Source organism: Aethalodelphis obliquidens, unplaced genomic scaffold (assembly GCF_003676395.1).
Source record: "Aethalodelphis obliquidens isolate GAN/ISIS:26980383/991018 unplaced genomic scaffold, ASM367639v1 scaffold122, whole genome shotgun sequence".
In the NCBI taxonomy this organism is placed as follows: Eukaryota; Metazoa; Chordata; class Mammalia; order Artiodactyla; family Delphinidae; genus Aethalodelphis; species Aethalodelphis obliquidens.
Genome location: NW_020838066.1, coordinates 171,387 through 184,385, shown reverse-complemented (window position 1 = coordinate 184,385; position 12,999 = coordinate 171,387). Strand labels below are relative to the sequence as shown.

General features: G+C 41.0%; 1 protein-coding gene across 5 annotated transcripts in view; it reads left to right on the top strand.

The window, feature by feature from the left end:
* IARS1 (isoleucyl-tRNA synthetase 1) overlaps positions 1-12,999 on the top strand; it is an 80,934-nt gene that overhangs the window by 42,019 nt on the left and 25,916 nt on the right. For all 5 annotated transcript variants that reach the window (XM_027098378.1, XM_027098379.1, XM_027098377.1 and 2 more), the window contains exons 18-25: positions 1,128-1,211; positions 2,335-2,479; positions 4,086-4,206; positions 8,509-8,600; positions 9,380-9,457; positions 10,375-10,496; positions 10,942-11,044; positions 11,292-11,375. In XM_027098378.1, coding sequence (XP_026954179.1) covers positions 1,128-1,211; positions 2,335-2,479; positions 4,086-4,206; positions 8,509-8,600; positions 9,380-9,457; positions 10,375-10,496; positions 10,942-11,044; positions 11,292-11,375 — 829 coding nt within the window. The remainder of the gene's footprint in view (positions 1-1,127; positions 1,212-2,334; positions 2,480-4,085; positions 4,207-8,508; positions 8,601-9,379; positions 9,458-10,374; positions 10,497-10,941; positions 11,045-11,291; positions 11,376-12,999) is intronic.

Sequence of the window (12,999 nt, the reverse complement as noted above, 5' to 3'; positions counted from 1 at the left end):
TCATGTGCTGTTCAAGGCGGGGGATGACACCTGGCACTGTACCAGGCTCTGTTTTGCACATTTACACATCTTCACTCATTTATCCCCAGAACTATTTGAAATGGGTCCTTTCATTGTCCATTTTGACATTTGAGGAATTTGAAGTGCAGAAAAATTAAGGTCATACAGCAAAAGAGTGTGAAATTCTAGTTGTATATCCAGGCAGTCTGGCTCTATAGTCTGTACTTTTTTTTTATAATTGAAAATCTTACTGAATTATAGTTGTAAAAATTAATAGAGACCCCTCGTGTGCTTTGCCTGGTTCCCCCAACGGTCAACGTTTTTGAAACTGTAGCACATTGTCACAATCAGGATGTTGATTGAATCCACCAGTCTTACTCAGATTTCCCCAGTTTTACTCATTTGCTATTGCATGCAATATTATCTCATATATGGGTTCCTGTATCCACCAGCACAGTCAAGATACTTGGCCTGTTTCAACATCACAGGATGCCTCTGTTGCCCTTTTATAACCATACCCACCCCACCCCTTCACACTCCTCCCACCTCAGCCTTCAGTCCTAATCCCCATCCCCTGGCAACCACTCATCTATTCCCCATCTCTGTAATTTTGTCATTTCAAGTATGTTATATAAATGGATTCATATCATATATAACCTTTTGTGATTGGCTTTTTTTGCTTACTGTAATTCCCTGGAGATACCTCAGGTGGTTTTATGGATCCATAGTTCTTTCTCATTGCTGAGCAGTGTTCCATGGTGACCCACAGTTTGACTTTTCACCTGCTGAGAGACATTGAGGTTGTTTCCAGTGTTTGCTGACTATGAATAAAGCTGTGAACTTTCTAAGGTTTTGTGTGAATATAAGTTTTCGTTTCTCTGGGATAAATGCCAAGGCTGTGTTTTTTCACTTTTACACTCTGGCATCTTCCTGCTGCCATTTATCCCGAAACTTCTCCATTGACTCGCTACAGTATTCAAAAACAAGCTTTAACAACCTATTGTTGTGCCTTAGTAGTAGCTTGTGTCCCATTTGCACTTACGTATTCCAATTAGTAGATGATCTGTAACCATATATAAACTGTGATGTTGACTTATTTATTTGGTGTTTCCCTTCTATTTTTCAAGTGATGGCCAAAAAATGAGCAAACGCAAAAAGAATTATCCAGATCCACTTTCAGTCATTCAAAAATATGGTGCTGATGCCCTCAGGTACAAACCAGTGCTCTGCCTTGTGTGTATTTGTCATTTCTTATTAAGCATCTTACATTCTGTTAATCATGTTTTCAGTGATATTAATCATTCTATTAATTTGGTTTATAATTAGCTTTTTTAAAAAAATGCACATCTGTTACATGGAGAATTACATCGGTATGGTGTTGACTTTAATCCCCCAAGGTGGTTTTCTAAATAGTAAAGATGTTTCTATATCTATAGGTCTTTTGGAAGAGGAGGCTGTGTGTTGGATTAAGCAGCACACGTACTCCCAGGCTAGTTGCTGGTGCCTTTCCCTCATTCCTTCTATAGGTTCCCTGTCTTATTGATACTAGAATTCTCTTATATCATTTATTTCAATTTTACACTTACTCCTCAAATAGCCGTATGAGGTACAATTTATGCTAGAGCAAATAAAAATACTGAAAAGTTTTTAGAGAAATGTGAGATACTGCTTGAAATAGTCATAAACGTTGAGTGCTCAGGTTAAAAGGCACCAAAGAGATCTTATTCAGCATCTTCCTGTTACGAACACAGAGACCCACACCCAGGGGCAGTGGGCAAGCCCGTTCACGGTTGCCATGTTGCCCAGGAGCAGTTAGTGCGGTGTCCTGCAACCCCCAGTTATCTGTTAGACTCACGTTGGCATAGCTGACAACTTGGGCCTCTTAATTCTTTGTGTTGAAGGGAACATCCTGTAGGATGTTTAACAACATCCCTGGTCTCTGCCCCCTGCGTCCCTCTGTGCTGGCAGAGCACATGTGGCTGTTCCTTGTGAATCCCTGATGCCTGCACATATGTCCTGGAAGGAGGGCCTGGCTTCTTCCTCTTAGTGTTGCCATACTGCCTGAGGCCTGTGCTGGGACCAGCGCAGGGCATGCTTCTAGGTTAGTTCAGTGCCATATTTTGGTGTGGCACTTTTGGTCTCCCCTTTATAATTTGCTAGGTCTCTTACACAAAATAAGAATTTTGTCGGTTTTAAATTGACTGTTAGAAGCGTATTTATAATTCCCCACTTTTGTAGAAAAAGGGCTGATTTGGGTATTGCCCTGTCAACATGTCAGTAATATTTGGTTTACTGTCTACATCCCTTTTCCATGTAATTTTTCTCCTCTTCCAGATTATACCTGATTAACTCCCCTGTGGTGAGAGCAGAAAACCTCCGCTTTAAGGAGGAGGGTGTTCGAGATGTCCTGAAGGATGTGCTGCTACCTTGGTACAATGCCTATCGCTTCTTCATCCAGAACGTCCTGAGGCTACAGAAGGTGTGGGTTGCACTGCTGTGGGGTAGGGTCTGCCCCACGGAGCTGGGTTGAGCTGGGTTTGCGAAAGATGGTCAGGGGTCAGCTGTGAAACAGAGCTCCATGGGAGACAGGAGCTAACAGGCCCGGTGGGTGGGGGCTCAGAGCCACTGGGGAGGCCATAGATGAAAGTGTGACAGGTGTCTGGGGTCCATGCTGGGCCAAGAGCACAGGACTGGAACTTCACCATTTGGATAGATGCTCACCTCTGCAAGACACAGAAGCCTCACCTGTTGAAGAAGAGTTGCATTGGATATTCATTTAGCCAGCCAAATTGGTACTGGGGACTTAGTGATAGGGGAGCCAGTAAAGAGTCAGCTACTATCAGAGTGAGCGCCTAGTAAAGGCTGCTGCAGATGGGTGGTCAGGGAAGGCCACTTGATGAGTGCATTTGGGCTGAAACTCTGAAAGTGAGAGAAGTTCTCATTGGGTTGCTGGGATGAAAAATAGTGGTTCTGATATATAAGAAAGTGCCTCAGAGCAGTTACGTGCTGGCCTGGGAGGCATCCTCTGAGAAGCCCCTTCCCTTGCCCCTACTAACTGCTCTCAGGCCAGCAGGCTTCATTGCACATGTGCCTGTGCATGCTTCCTAGACTCCATTTGGGGTCAGGGCTCAGGTACCACTCATCTTTTTATCTCCAACACATTAAAAGTAGAATTCCTTAGTAAACTACTTCTGACTAAACATGTGATATTATTCCTTCCTGAGAAACTCGTTGGAGAGCTAAGCTTTGAGCATTGCATTCCAGCAGGCTGGTCACTTCTTGCTGCCTCTGGCTCATCTCATTCTGCTAATGAACCCTCCCAAGAAGAACAAGGCTTTGGGAACAACATCCCTAGTGTTCCTATCTTTTGGATCCCACCACCTCTCAGGCCAGCAGTGCTAACGTGGGTCCACTTTGCAGGCCTCTGCTGGTGTGGGATTCAGGAACACAGGCTGGTTCAAACCACTCATAGTTGGGGCTCATCTGGGCATGGCAGAAAGATGCAGGCTCCAGCATCAGAGCAAGAGTCAGCATGGTCACTGCCTTGCCATCCTGATGGTGATGCCGTTGAGTAGGGACAGGTAAAGTAGGCCTTCAGGATCGAGGAGGATTTGCAAAGGAAAAAGCAGGGGTGGAATAGCGCATTCTCGGTAAAATAATTTAAGCAAAGACATTAATTCCTAGTACTCATTTTCAACTTACAGACAGTTGTCCAGTCCTAGCCAGTTTTGCTGTCCTTCCTTCCTCAGATTCAAAGTAACTAAACCGCCTACTTAACAAGATGTTGGAATATTTCTTAATTCATAATTACTCTTTGGTGCATAGGAATCATTTTTTCCTAAATTCTCTTTAGTTCACTCAAAAATGTAATTCATTAATTGAGGACTTAATGTTCCAAGTTCAGAGTTTACTTGGAAAATATCGCTAAGAATCAGAAATTTAGATTGCCAACAGGGTCTGGGTTTTTGTGGTGTTTTTTTGATTTGTTTGGATACTTCTTTCAGTTTAAATAATTTAAAAAATTCATTTCTCTACAGTAGTTTCCCCCAGGCATGCAGAATGTTTCAATAATTGTCACTTCCTAGGAGGAAGAAATGGAATTCCTTTACAACGAGAACATGGTTAAAGAAAGTACCAACATCACAGACCGGTGGGTCCTGTCCTTTATGCAGTCGCTCGTTGGGTTCTTTGAGACTGAAATGGCAGGTGTGTCTCTCTTGGGCCTTCTCTCCGGAATAAGGAGTCTTCTCTTTGTAATTGTCCTTTTGATATTTAACTGTTTTTCTTTATAAACATAGAGGAAATTTTTTTTTTGAAGTATAGTTGATTTACAATGTTGCGTTAGTTTTTGGTGTAGAGCACAGTGATTCAGAAATATAAATGTGTATATATATATATTTTTTTCATATTCTTTTCCACTGTAGGTTATTATATGATATTGAATATAGTTCTCTGTGCTATACAGTAGGACCTTGTTGTTTATTTTATTTATAGTAGTTTGCATCTGTTAATCCCAAACTCCTAATTTATCCTTCCCCCACCCCCTTTCCCCTGTGGTAACCATAAGTTTGTTTTTTATGTCTGTGAGTCTGTTTCTGTTTTGTAAATAAGTGCATTTGTATAATATTTTAGATTCCACATATAAGTGATACCATATGGTATTTGTCTTTCTCTTTCTGACTTACTTCACTTAGTATGATAATCTCTAGGTCTATCCATGTTGCTGCAAATGGCATTATTCTTTTTTACGGCTGAGTGGTATTCCATTGTATATGTATACGTGTGTGTGTGTGTGTGTGTGTGTGTGTGTGTGTATAAGTACCATATTTTCTTTATTCATCTGTCAGTGGCCATTTAGATTGCTTCCATGTCTTGGCTATTGTAAATAGTGCTGCAGTGAACATTGGGGTGCATGTATCTTTTCAAGTTCTCTCCAGGTATATGCCCAGGAGTGGGGTTGCTGGATCATATGGCAACTCTAGTCTTAGTTTTTTAAGGAACCTCCATACTGTTTTCCATAGTGGCTGCACCAATTTACATTCCCACCAACAGTGTAGGGGAGGGTTCCCTTTTCTCTACATCCTATCCAACATTTTTTATTTGTAGACTTTTTAATGATGGCCATTCTGAAAGGTGTGAGTGATACCTCATTGTAATTTTGATTTTCATTTCTCTAATAATTAGCGATGTTGAGCATCTTTTCATGTGCCTCTTGGCCATCTGTATGTCTTCTTTGGAAAACTGTCTGTTTAGGTTTTCTGCCCATTTTTTGATTGGGTTTTCTTTTTGGTATTGAGTTGTATGACCTGTTTACATATTTTGGAAATTAAGCGCTATCAGCCGCATTGTTTGCGAATATTTTCTCCTAGTCCATAGGTTGTCATTTCATTTTGTTTATAGTTTCCTTTGCTGTGCAAAAGCTTATGTTTGATTAGGTCCCATTTGTTTATTTTTGCTTTTATTTCTGTTGCCTTGAGAGACTGACCTAAGAAAACATTGGTATGATTTATGTCAAAGAATGTTTTGCCTGTGTTCTCTTCTAGGAGTTTTACGGTGTCATGTCTTATAAGTCTTCAAGCCATTTTGAGTTTATTTTCGTGTATGGTGTGAAGGAGTGTTCTAATTTCATTGATTTACATGTGGCTATCCAGCTTTCCCAGCACTACTTGCTGAAGAGATTGTCTTTTCTCCATTGTATATTCTTGCCTCCTTTGTGGAAGATTAATTGACTGTAGGTGTGTGGGTTTATTTCTGGGCTCTCTAAACATAGAGGAAATTTTATAGAAATTTTGAGAGATACAGAACAATAGATAAATAAATATTTCTCTTTACCTCTCAAATATAATTTTAAGGCTTGTTAGTTGTAGAAATGTGTTGTTCCAAGGCCTTAGAGATTGTCTTGGGGGGATGTCTAGTGACCTCACCCCTCCACAGATACCACACAGGCCCATGGAATCACAGGCTTCAGTAGTGGATGCCCATGAGTTCAAAACCCAACTGCACCACTTGTTCCCTGGGGGAAACGTTACCTAATCTATGAGCCTCAATTTCTTTCTCCGAAAAATGCCTGGTAAGAGTTAATATGAGGCTCAGATGGAGATTATGTACATACAGTAGCTAGCAGATAATAGGTACTTAATAAGTAGTAGTTGTTATTAATATGTTTTTAATTTATTTTTAGGTCTACTTTATTAAATAAGTAGTCCCCGTTCAGCCTGCAAAAATTAGGAAATACAGAAAAACAATAATGAAGTTGACATTTCCCCACATTTCTCTTACCTAACAACAACGAATTTGGTTTTAGACAGGGTTGGAAAAGTAGGTTATGTGGGTTTCCTAGAAGTTGGAGATGGAACAACCGTAAGTCAAGGCGAGAAATTCCAGAAACTGTTAACCTGGATACCTGAGATGGGTCTGATAAAGTCTGTGGGCAGGGGAGAAAAGATGGCATCCCTGTGTGCACCCTTGTGACATAAACCAGCCTCCCCCAGCGTCCTGTGGTTGCCAGGTGCTGTTGTTCAAGTACTGCACTCCAGTGGATTCGAGGGGCCAGAGCAATCTGGTTCATACAGGGTTCTTCCATTCCTCAGCTGGTACATAGCTCTTTGTGGAATAGTTGGTGCCTCTGTACTTGGCACAATAGGATGGTTAGTCCAGGAAATTTTGAATGTTTTATCAGTCATCCTGAAGGACTACACCCACTCTATTAAACATATGTAATAAGGGTCGTATGACTGTCAAACTATTGGACAGATTGACATAAGTGAAGATGGAAATGAGTGTGCAAAGCAGACATCGGCAGTTGGGTTCTCACCACACTCCCTGGGATACCTACTCGTAGCTGTGTCCAGTTTTCCCTCCTGAGTGATATAAATGAATGGGATTGTTGCCTGGGGGCCCTTGCCATCTTTAGACAGCAACGGCTGTGACCTGAGAATGTATATCCTGGCTGGGACCTGGTCTGCCTGGGAACTAGAGGTTTGGCAGCAGTTGTACACACAGCCGAGTGGTAAGGGCCAGGTGCAGGAGGCTAGGTGGTGCACGTTGAACCGATGAGAGGGGCTCCAGACCCAGATTGCCATGCAGTTCCCACTCCACCAACCTGTCAGCTTTATGCCCTTGCCTCCCTCATCAAAATAGAATTCTGAGAACTAAATAGGTAGCATCGTTGAAGAGTCTGCAGTTGGTATTAGTGATTTCAGTGGTAGCTGCTGCTCCCTTTTATTATATATGGGCTTAGTTTTCCTTATAAGAGTTGCAACTCTTGAACACTCTAGCTTCCTAGAAGGTGAAAAGTGTAGTGAACCCTAGAAGTAACTTAGATGGGCCTCTGTCTTTACAGAACAAGCCTCTGATCACAAAAATTGCCTCTCTAGAAATGTATGACCAGCGAGTGCCTCTGGCCTGGGGTCCAGGTGTTGGTCTAGCAGCACCTCAGTGCTAGTCTTTTTGAACTGCAACAGAGAGCAGCTCTGCCCTTGGCAACTTAACCACTGTGTTAGCTTAGACTAGGAACCTCATTAACAGTCACTGAACTCTTAATATAAATTGTGGTGTGTTTTTATGATTTTTGGTCTTACTCTCCTTGTTTTTCGTGGTTTTTTTTTGTGCAACAGAGAGTATCAGTTAAAGGGGAGGTGAATGGCAAAAATCCTGAAGATAAGTCTGGGCCTCAAACAAAGTTGGCTAGATGACCTTAACTTCCTGCTTGCCCTCTGAGTTCCTCAGGGGAGCCTTCAAATTTTTCTGATTCTTCAAGGTTCTTCTCTCCTTCCAATACCTCCTTTAGCTTTCTTTCCTTGACTATTTTAACCTTTAGAAACCCTGTTCTATTTTATGCACAGCCCCTGCCTGAGTTTCTCAGTGGCAGCACTGCTGACAGTTTGAGCTGGGTCATTCTCTGTGGTGGAGGCTGGCCTGTGCATTGTAGGTTGTTGAGCAGCATCCCTGGAGTCCACCCACCAGATGCCAAGAGTGCCCACCTCCCCAGTTTGACAACCAGCATGTCTCTCTAGACATTGTCAGTGTCTCCTGCAGAGCAAAATTGCTCTGGTTGAGAAGCCCTTATCTGTGCTCTGCCTCTTAGGATCTAATTAAAGCTTTTTGCTTTTTATGTGTCTGTCTTAGTTGAGGTCAAGGTAGCACAGTGGAAGAAGTCAGGCTTTTGTGGTACTACCACCTGATACAGTTCCAGATAAATGGTGCCTCATGGAGTCATCTGGCGGGCAGCCTCGGCCCCTCAGCCACGCATACGGGGTTTCCTGTTTTCTCACTGACACTGGGAGTTTGCATGTAGCTCACAGGGTGGTTTGTGCATGCCTCTAGACACCTTGACAGCTATATAGTACGTCCTCAGTTTTGATTGTTTCACTTTGGGACTTCTGCCTCCTTAACAGGTGTGACAGCCCTTGGATAGCAGGGGCTGCTTGCTCTTTCTTATATCCAGCCCTGTCCTAAGCACCCAAGATGCTTATGTGTTCTCACTGCCTGATTGGTTGTTACTTTTAGCTTACAGACTCTATACTGTGGTTCCTCGCCTAGTCAAGTTTGTGGATGTTCTGACTAATTGGTATGTCAGGATGAACCGTAGAAGATTAAAGGTAAGTGCAGGCTGCTGCTGGGAAGAGCAGAAAGTGTAGGAAGTATGAGAGTTGAGGAAAAATGAGAACAGCGAACAGCCAAAAGGAAAAAGAGCATTTTCAAATGCTCTGACTTTTTTAAGCTATCTTTTTCCTTTTAATTGCATATTAACTGTATTGGCATTTGTTGGTTGGGGAACGCAAAAGTTTAGAAGACATCTTGCATATTTTCAAAGCACAATTATGGACATTCATATTAGAGGGAAAGTCTCAGGCCAAACAGGACTGTACTGAGCAGACCTCTTAAAATCTGAAATAAATTCATGCAGATATTTTGCAGATGTTTTTAGGTAGAGCTGTGATATTGAGAGGGACACCTCCTCACTTCTACCTCTAGAGGGACAGTTACTTATTGACAAGACTCGTCCTTAAGCCTGTTGGGGATATAGGGTGAGTGAAGCATGGATCCTGTCCCAGGACTTAAGCTGTACATAAGCAACAATGGTAGAAAACAAGGAGTGAGGGTTGCCCAGACCACTGTCCATCAGTACTGCCTTCAAATGTGTTAATGATAAAATCTCGTAACAAAACAATAATCTTGTTTTTGTTAAATTATATTACACACACATGTACATGTATGTGTGTATATGTACATATATTTAGAAGGACATACACTAAAATGTTTAAAGTAGTTATCTCTGGGTAACTTAATTATGGTTGAGTTTTCCCCTTTTTATTCTTTTTTTTCTTACAATGAACTATTGGTTTTAACAGTTTAATGTGTGTTTTTTATTCACTAGGGTGAAAATGGGATAGAGGATTGTGTTATGGCTCTGGAGACCTTGTTTAGTGTTCTGCTTTCTCTGTGCAGACTTATGGTAAGATGCCAGCCCTGTGGGCTGCTTGTGGTGCCCGGTTGCTGCGCTGTCCTCCGTCTGTATCTATTCTGTATTTGTTCCACTAAAAATAGGAATAGAAGTGTTAAAATAACCTAAATTTCTAGTTTCTTTTCAGAAATCTCGTTAGCTTATGTATGTCAAATAACGGCTAAAAAACATTAGCTTTAAAAGCTGGATTCTTTCTTTTCACCCTTGGCAGTACATTTCAGGTCAAGGTCCTTGCATCTAGACTCAAGAGCAGCATACCTCATTTTAATGTAGATTCCTGTAATTGTCTGTGAGTAGTGGAGAAGTTCTTGAACTAATAGCTAACCAAACAAAAATATATTGCAAACAGTATTTTACTTGAGACATGTTCCTATCAATTGAAATAAATGACATACAAGTAAAAATTCCAGTTTTAATTTCCTGTATCTTATTTCTGCTATTCCAGTTTAATGTTATAAGGCTTCTATTTGTTTCCTAAACGTACATGGAATGAAAACCTGCTTTGTACCAGGTCCCCTGCCTGGTGTCTCATGTCTGACCTCATTCCCCTTCATCCTGTGAAGCAGGTGGTGTTTCCCCAGTTTACAGAGGTTTAGGGACATTCATTCCTCTGCATGTTGACTTGACTGGCATGTGGTCAGGGACTCCTGTTTTTATTATAGACATCCTCAAGAATGTTTTAGGCACTTCTGGCTGTTAGTCCTGCTGCTGTGTTTCATGAGTGTCTAGCTCGCCAAGTTCAAAATGACGTCATTTCTCTTTCATAGGGCATGTTTTGTAACCTTATGTTCATTTCTGTGCATATTCCCATATCATTTCTCTAAAATGTTTATGTAGTTGCTTCTCACCCTGAGATCAGTTAATGATGGCTACGTATGAATGACCCGATGTCTTCTGTCCTTACACAGGCCCCCTATACCCCTTTTCTTACTGAATTGATGTACCAGAATCTGAAGACACTGATTGACCCTGTTTCTGTCCGGGACAAGGACACATTCAGTATCCACTACCTCATGCTGCCCCATGTTCGGTAAGAATCAAATACACATAAGCCTCTCCTGGGCCAGGGGAAGGAGAGTTGCCAGAGATGCACTCAAGTGGGGCCCCCAGCTCCCTGCTCCAGCCCCTTCATGCCCTGCCTCCCCCCTGAGCTGCTCCTCAGGCTACAGAATGGATAGGAGGGATGCTTAGTGTGGAATCCCCAGTAGAGCTATGGCAGGTAGGGGTGGGTAGGCCTGTTGGGATCGCTTTGGGGAGCTGCTAGGCACTAAGCAGCAGGCTCAAGCTTGCTGCCTGCTTCTCAGTGTGTGCCCCAAAGGCAGGCATGTGCTGTCCTTCCCAAGAGCCTCCCCGGAAAGCCTACCTGCACCATCACATCTCTAGCCTGACCCTGTTCCTCACTTAAGCATGCCTATTCTTTGGAATTTTCTCCTTTTGAATCTAATCTCTTTCAAATCCCTACCTCTACCAACCAGAGAGGAATTGATTGACAAGAAAACCGAGAGTGCAGTATCTAGAATGCAGTCTGTGATTGAACTCGGGCGAGTGATTCGAGACCGCAAAACTATTCCAATAAAGGTTTGAGATTTTATATCTGTTTTGCATTACACATACCTAGATAATTATGTTTTGGAGTATTTTCTTAATATAAAGAGCTGCCAGCAATGGCGTAAATTTCTTTTCTGCAATAAGGGTGTGAATGACTTAGTACTAGTTATGCCTGCTTAGTCTGGAGTTTGAGATTCAGATAAAACATTTAACATTCATTTTTCTGCAGTTTAGAGGACTGGATGCTTATGAACTTTCCCTTCCATTTTCTTTCTAGTATCCTTTAAAAGAAATTGTAGTTATTCATCAGGATCCAGAAGCTCTTAATGAAATTAAGTCATTGGAGAAATATATCATTGAGGTAAGACAGTTGATTTGTTTGATTTGGTCCAAACAAACTTCTTGCCTTGGGAAGATTATTTTGGTTAGTACTCTTTAGTCAACTACACTTTGAGTGTATCATTTGTCCTTTTCCTTTTTATATCAGTATATACATAAATTTAACCATCCATGGAATTTTACACTTTGCTTTTAGATTCATCATGACTTTTTACAATGTAATTGTAATTCTTTGACAGTGATTTTCAATGTCCATGAATTTTACACCTTTGTTGGATCATTTATCCTTTCATCCACTTCTCTTCCCCAAAGTACTTTTTGATAACTAACACCAAAAAAATCTTTGTTCCTTCAAATTATACAAGTATCAAGTAAACACACACTGGTTGTAAATAAGCACTAGCATCGAGTACAAAGCAAGTCTCCTCTTACCCTGGCCACTCCCTGGTGTCTCATCACCCACTTGTTCACTAGGTTATCTCCTGCTGGGTTGTTCCTAGCATTTTACATACGTGTACACACATTTGTACACACATATACACACATGCACACATCATTGGTTTTATTTGTGAATAGAGAGGATCATATATGTAGTTTTTAACTTATTTTTTTCACTTTATAATATTTCTTAAACAGCATCCCATGTTAAAACATAGAGATCTAATTTATTCTTTTTGTTCACTTCCTGACTGCATCATAATTTATTTAATTACTCATATTGTTGGAAATTTAGGTTTCTGATTACAGACAAAAGGGGTGTGTGTGTGTGTGTGTGTGTGTGTGTGTGTGTGTGTGTGTGTACACGTGCAAATATGTCACAGTATGGATGTTGGATAGGTTCCTAGAAGTGGAGTTTTGGGGTCAGAAGTTTAAACTGTCATGTCAGTTATCCTCCCAAAAAGCTTTTACCCTGTAATGTTTTAAAAAGAAATATATTTCAAATTTCATTTTTATTCCTTTCACAGGTAGTATTTAAATCTTTATGATAGAAAATAATTAATTTCTATATTTGGTTTTGAATTGCTTGAGAATTCCAGACAAATATTAGAAACCAAGGAGTTTATAACTGTTTAGAAACTTAGAGTTTATAACTAAAGAGCTATAAATTCTATAATCAATGCTTAAGATATGGATAAAAATAGAATTATTTAAATAGAATATCTTAATCACTCTGAGAGCAAATAATATAATAATGTATAATAGCAAAACCAGAAATTTCTCTATAATTTGCTTCAGTTGACAGTTCCATGATATCTCAGTTTCATATTTCCTACTGTGCAGTCACCATTTCCTGCTACATTAGTAATCCTTAACTAACTAGTATGATGGAGACATGAAATGTTAAGATTTTTTCCAAAAATATTTATTTATTTATTTATTTGGCTGCATCAGGTCTTAGTTGTGGCACACGGGATCTTCAGTGTGGAGTGCAGGATCTTTTGTTGCAGTGTGTGGGCTCTTCGTTGTGGCACGCAGGCTTCTCTCTAGTTGTGGCACACAGGCTTCTCTCTAGTTGTGGCATGCAGGCTTAGTTGCCCCGCAGCATGTGGGATCTTAGTTCCCCAACCAGGGATTAAACCCACATCCCCTGCATTGGAAGGCAGATTCTTAACCACTGGACCACCAGTGAAGTCCCGAAATGTTTT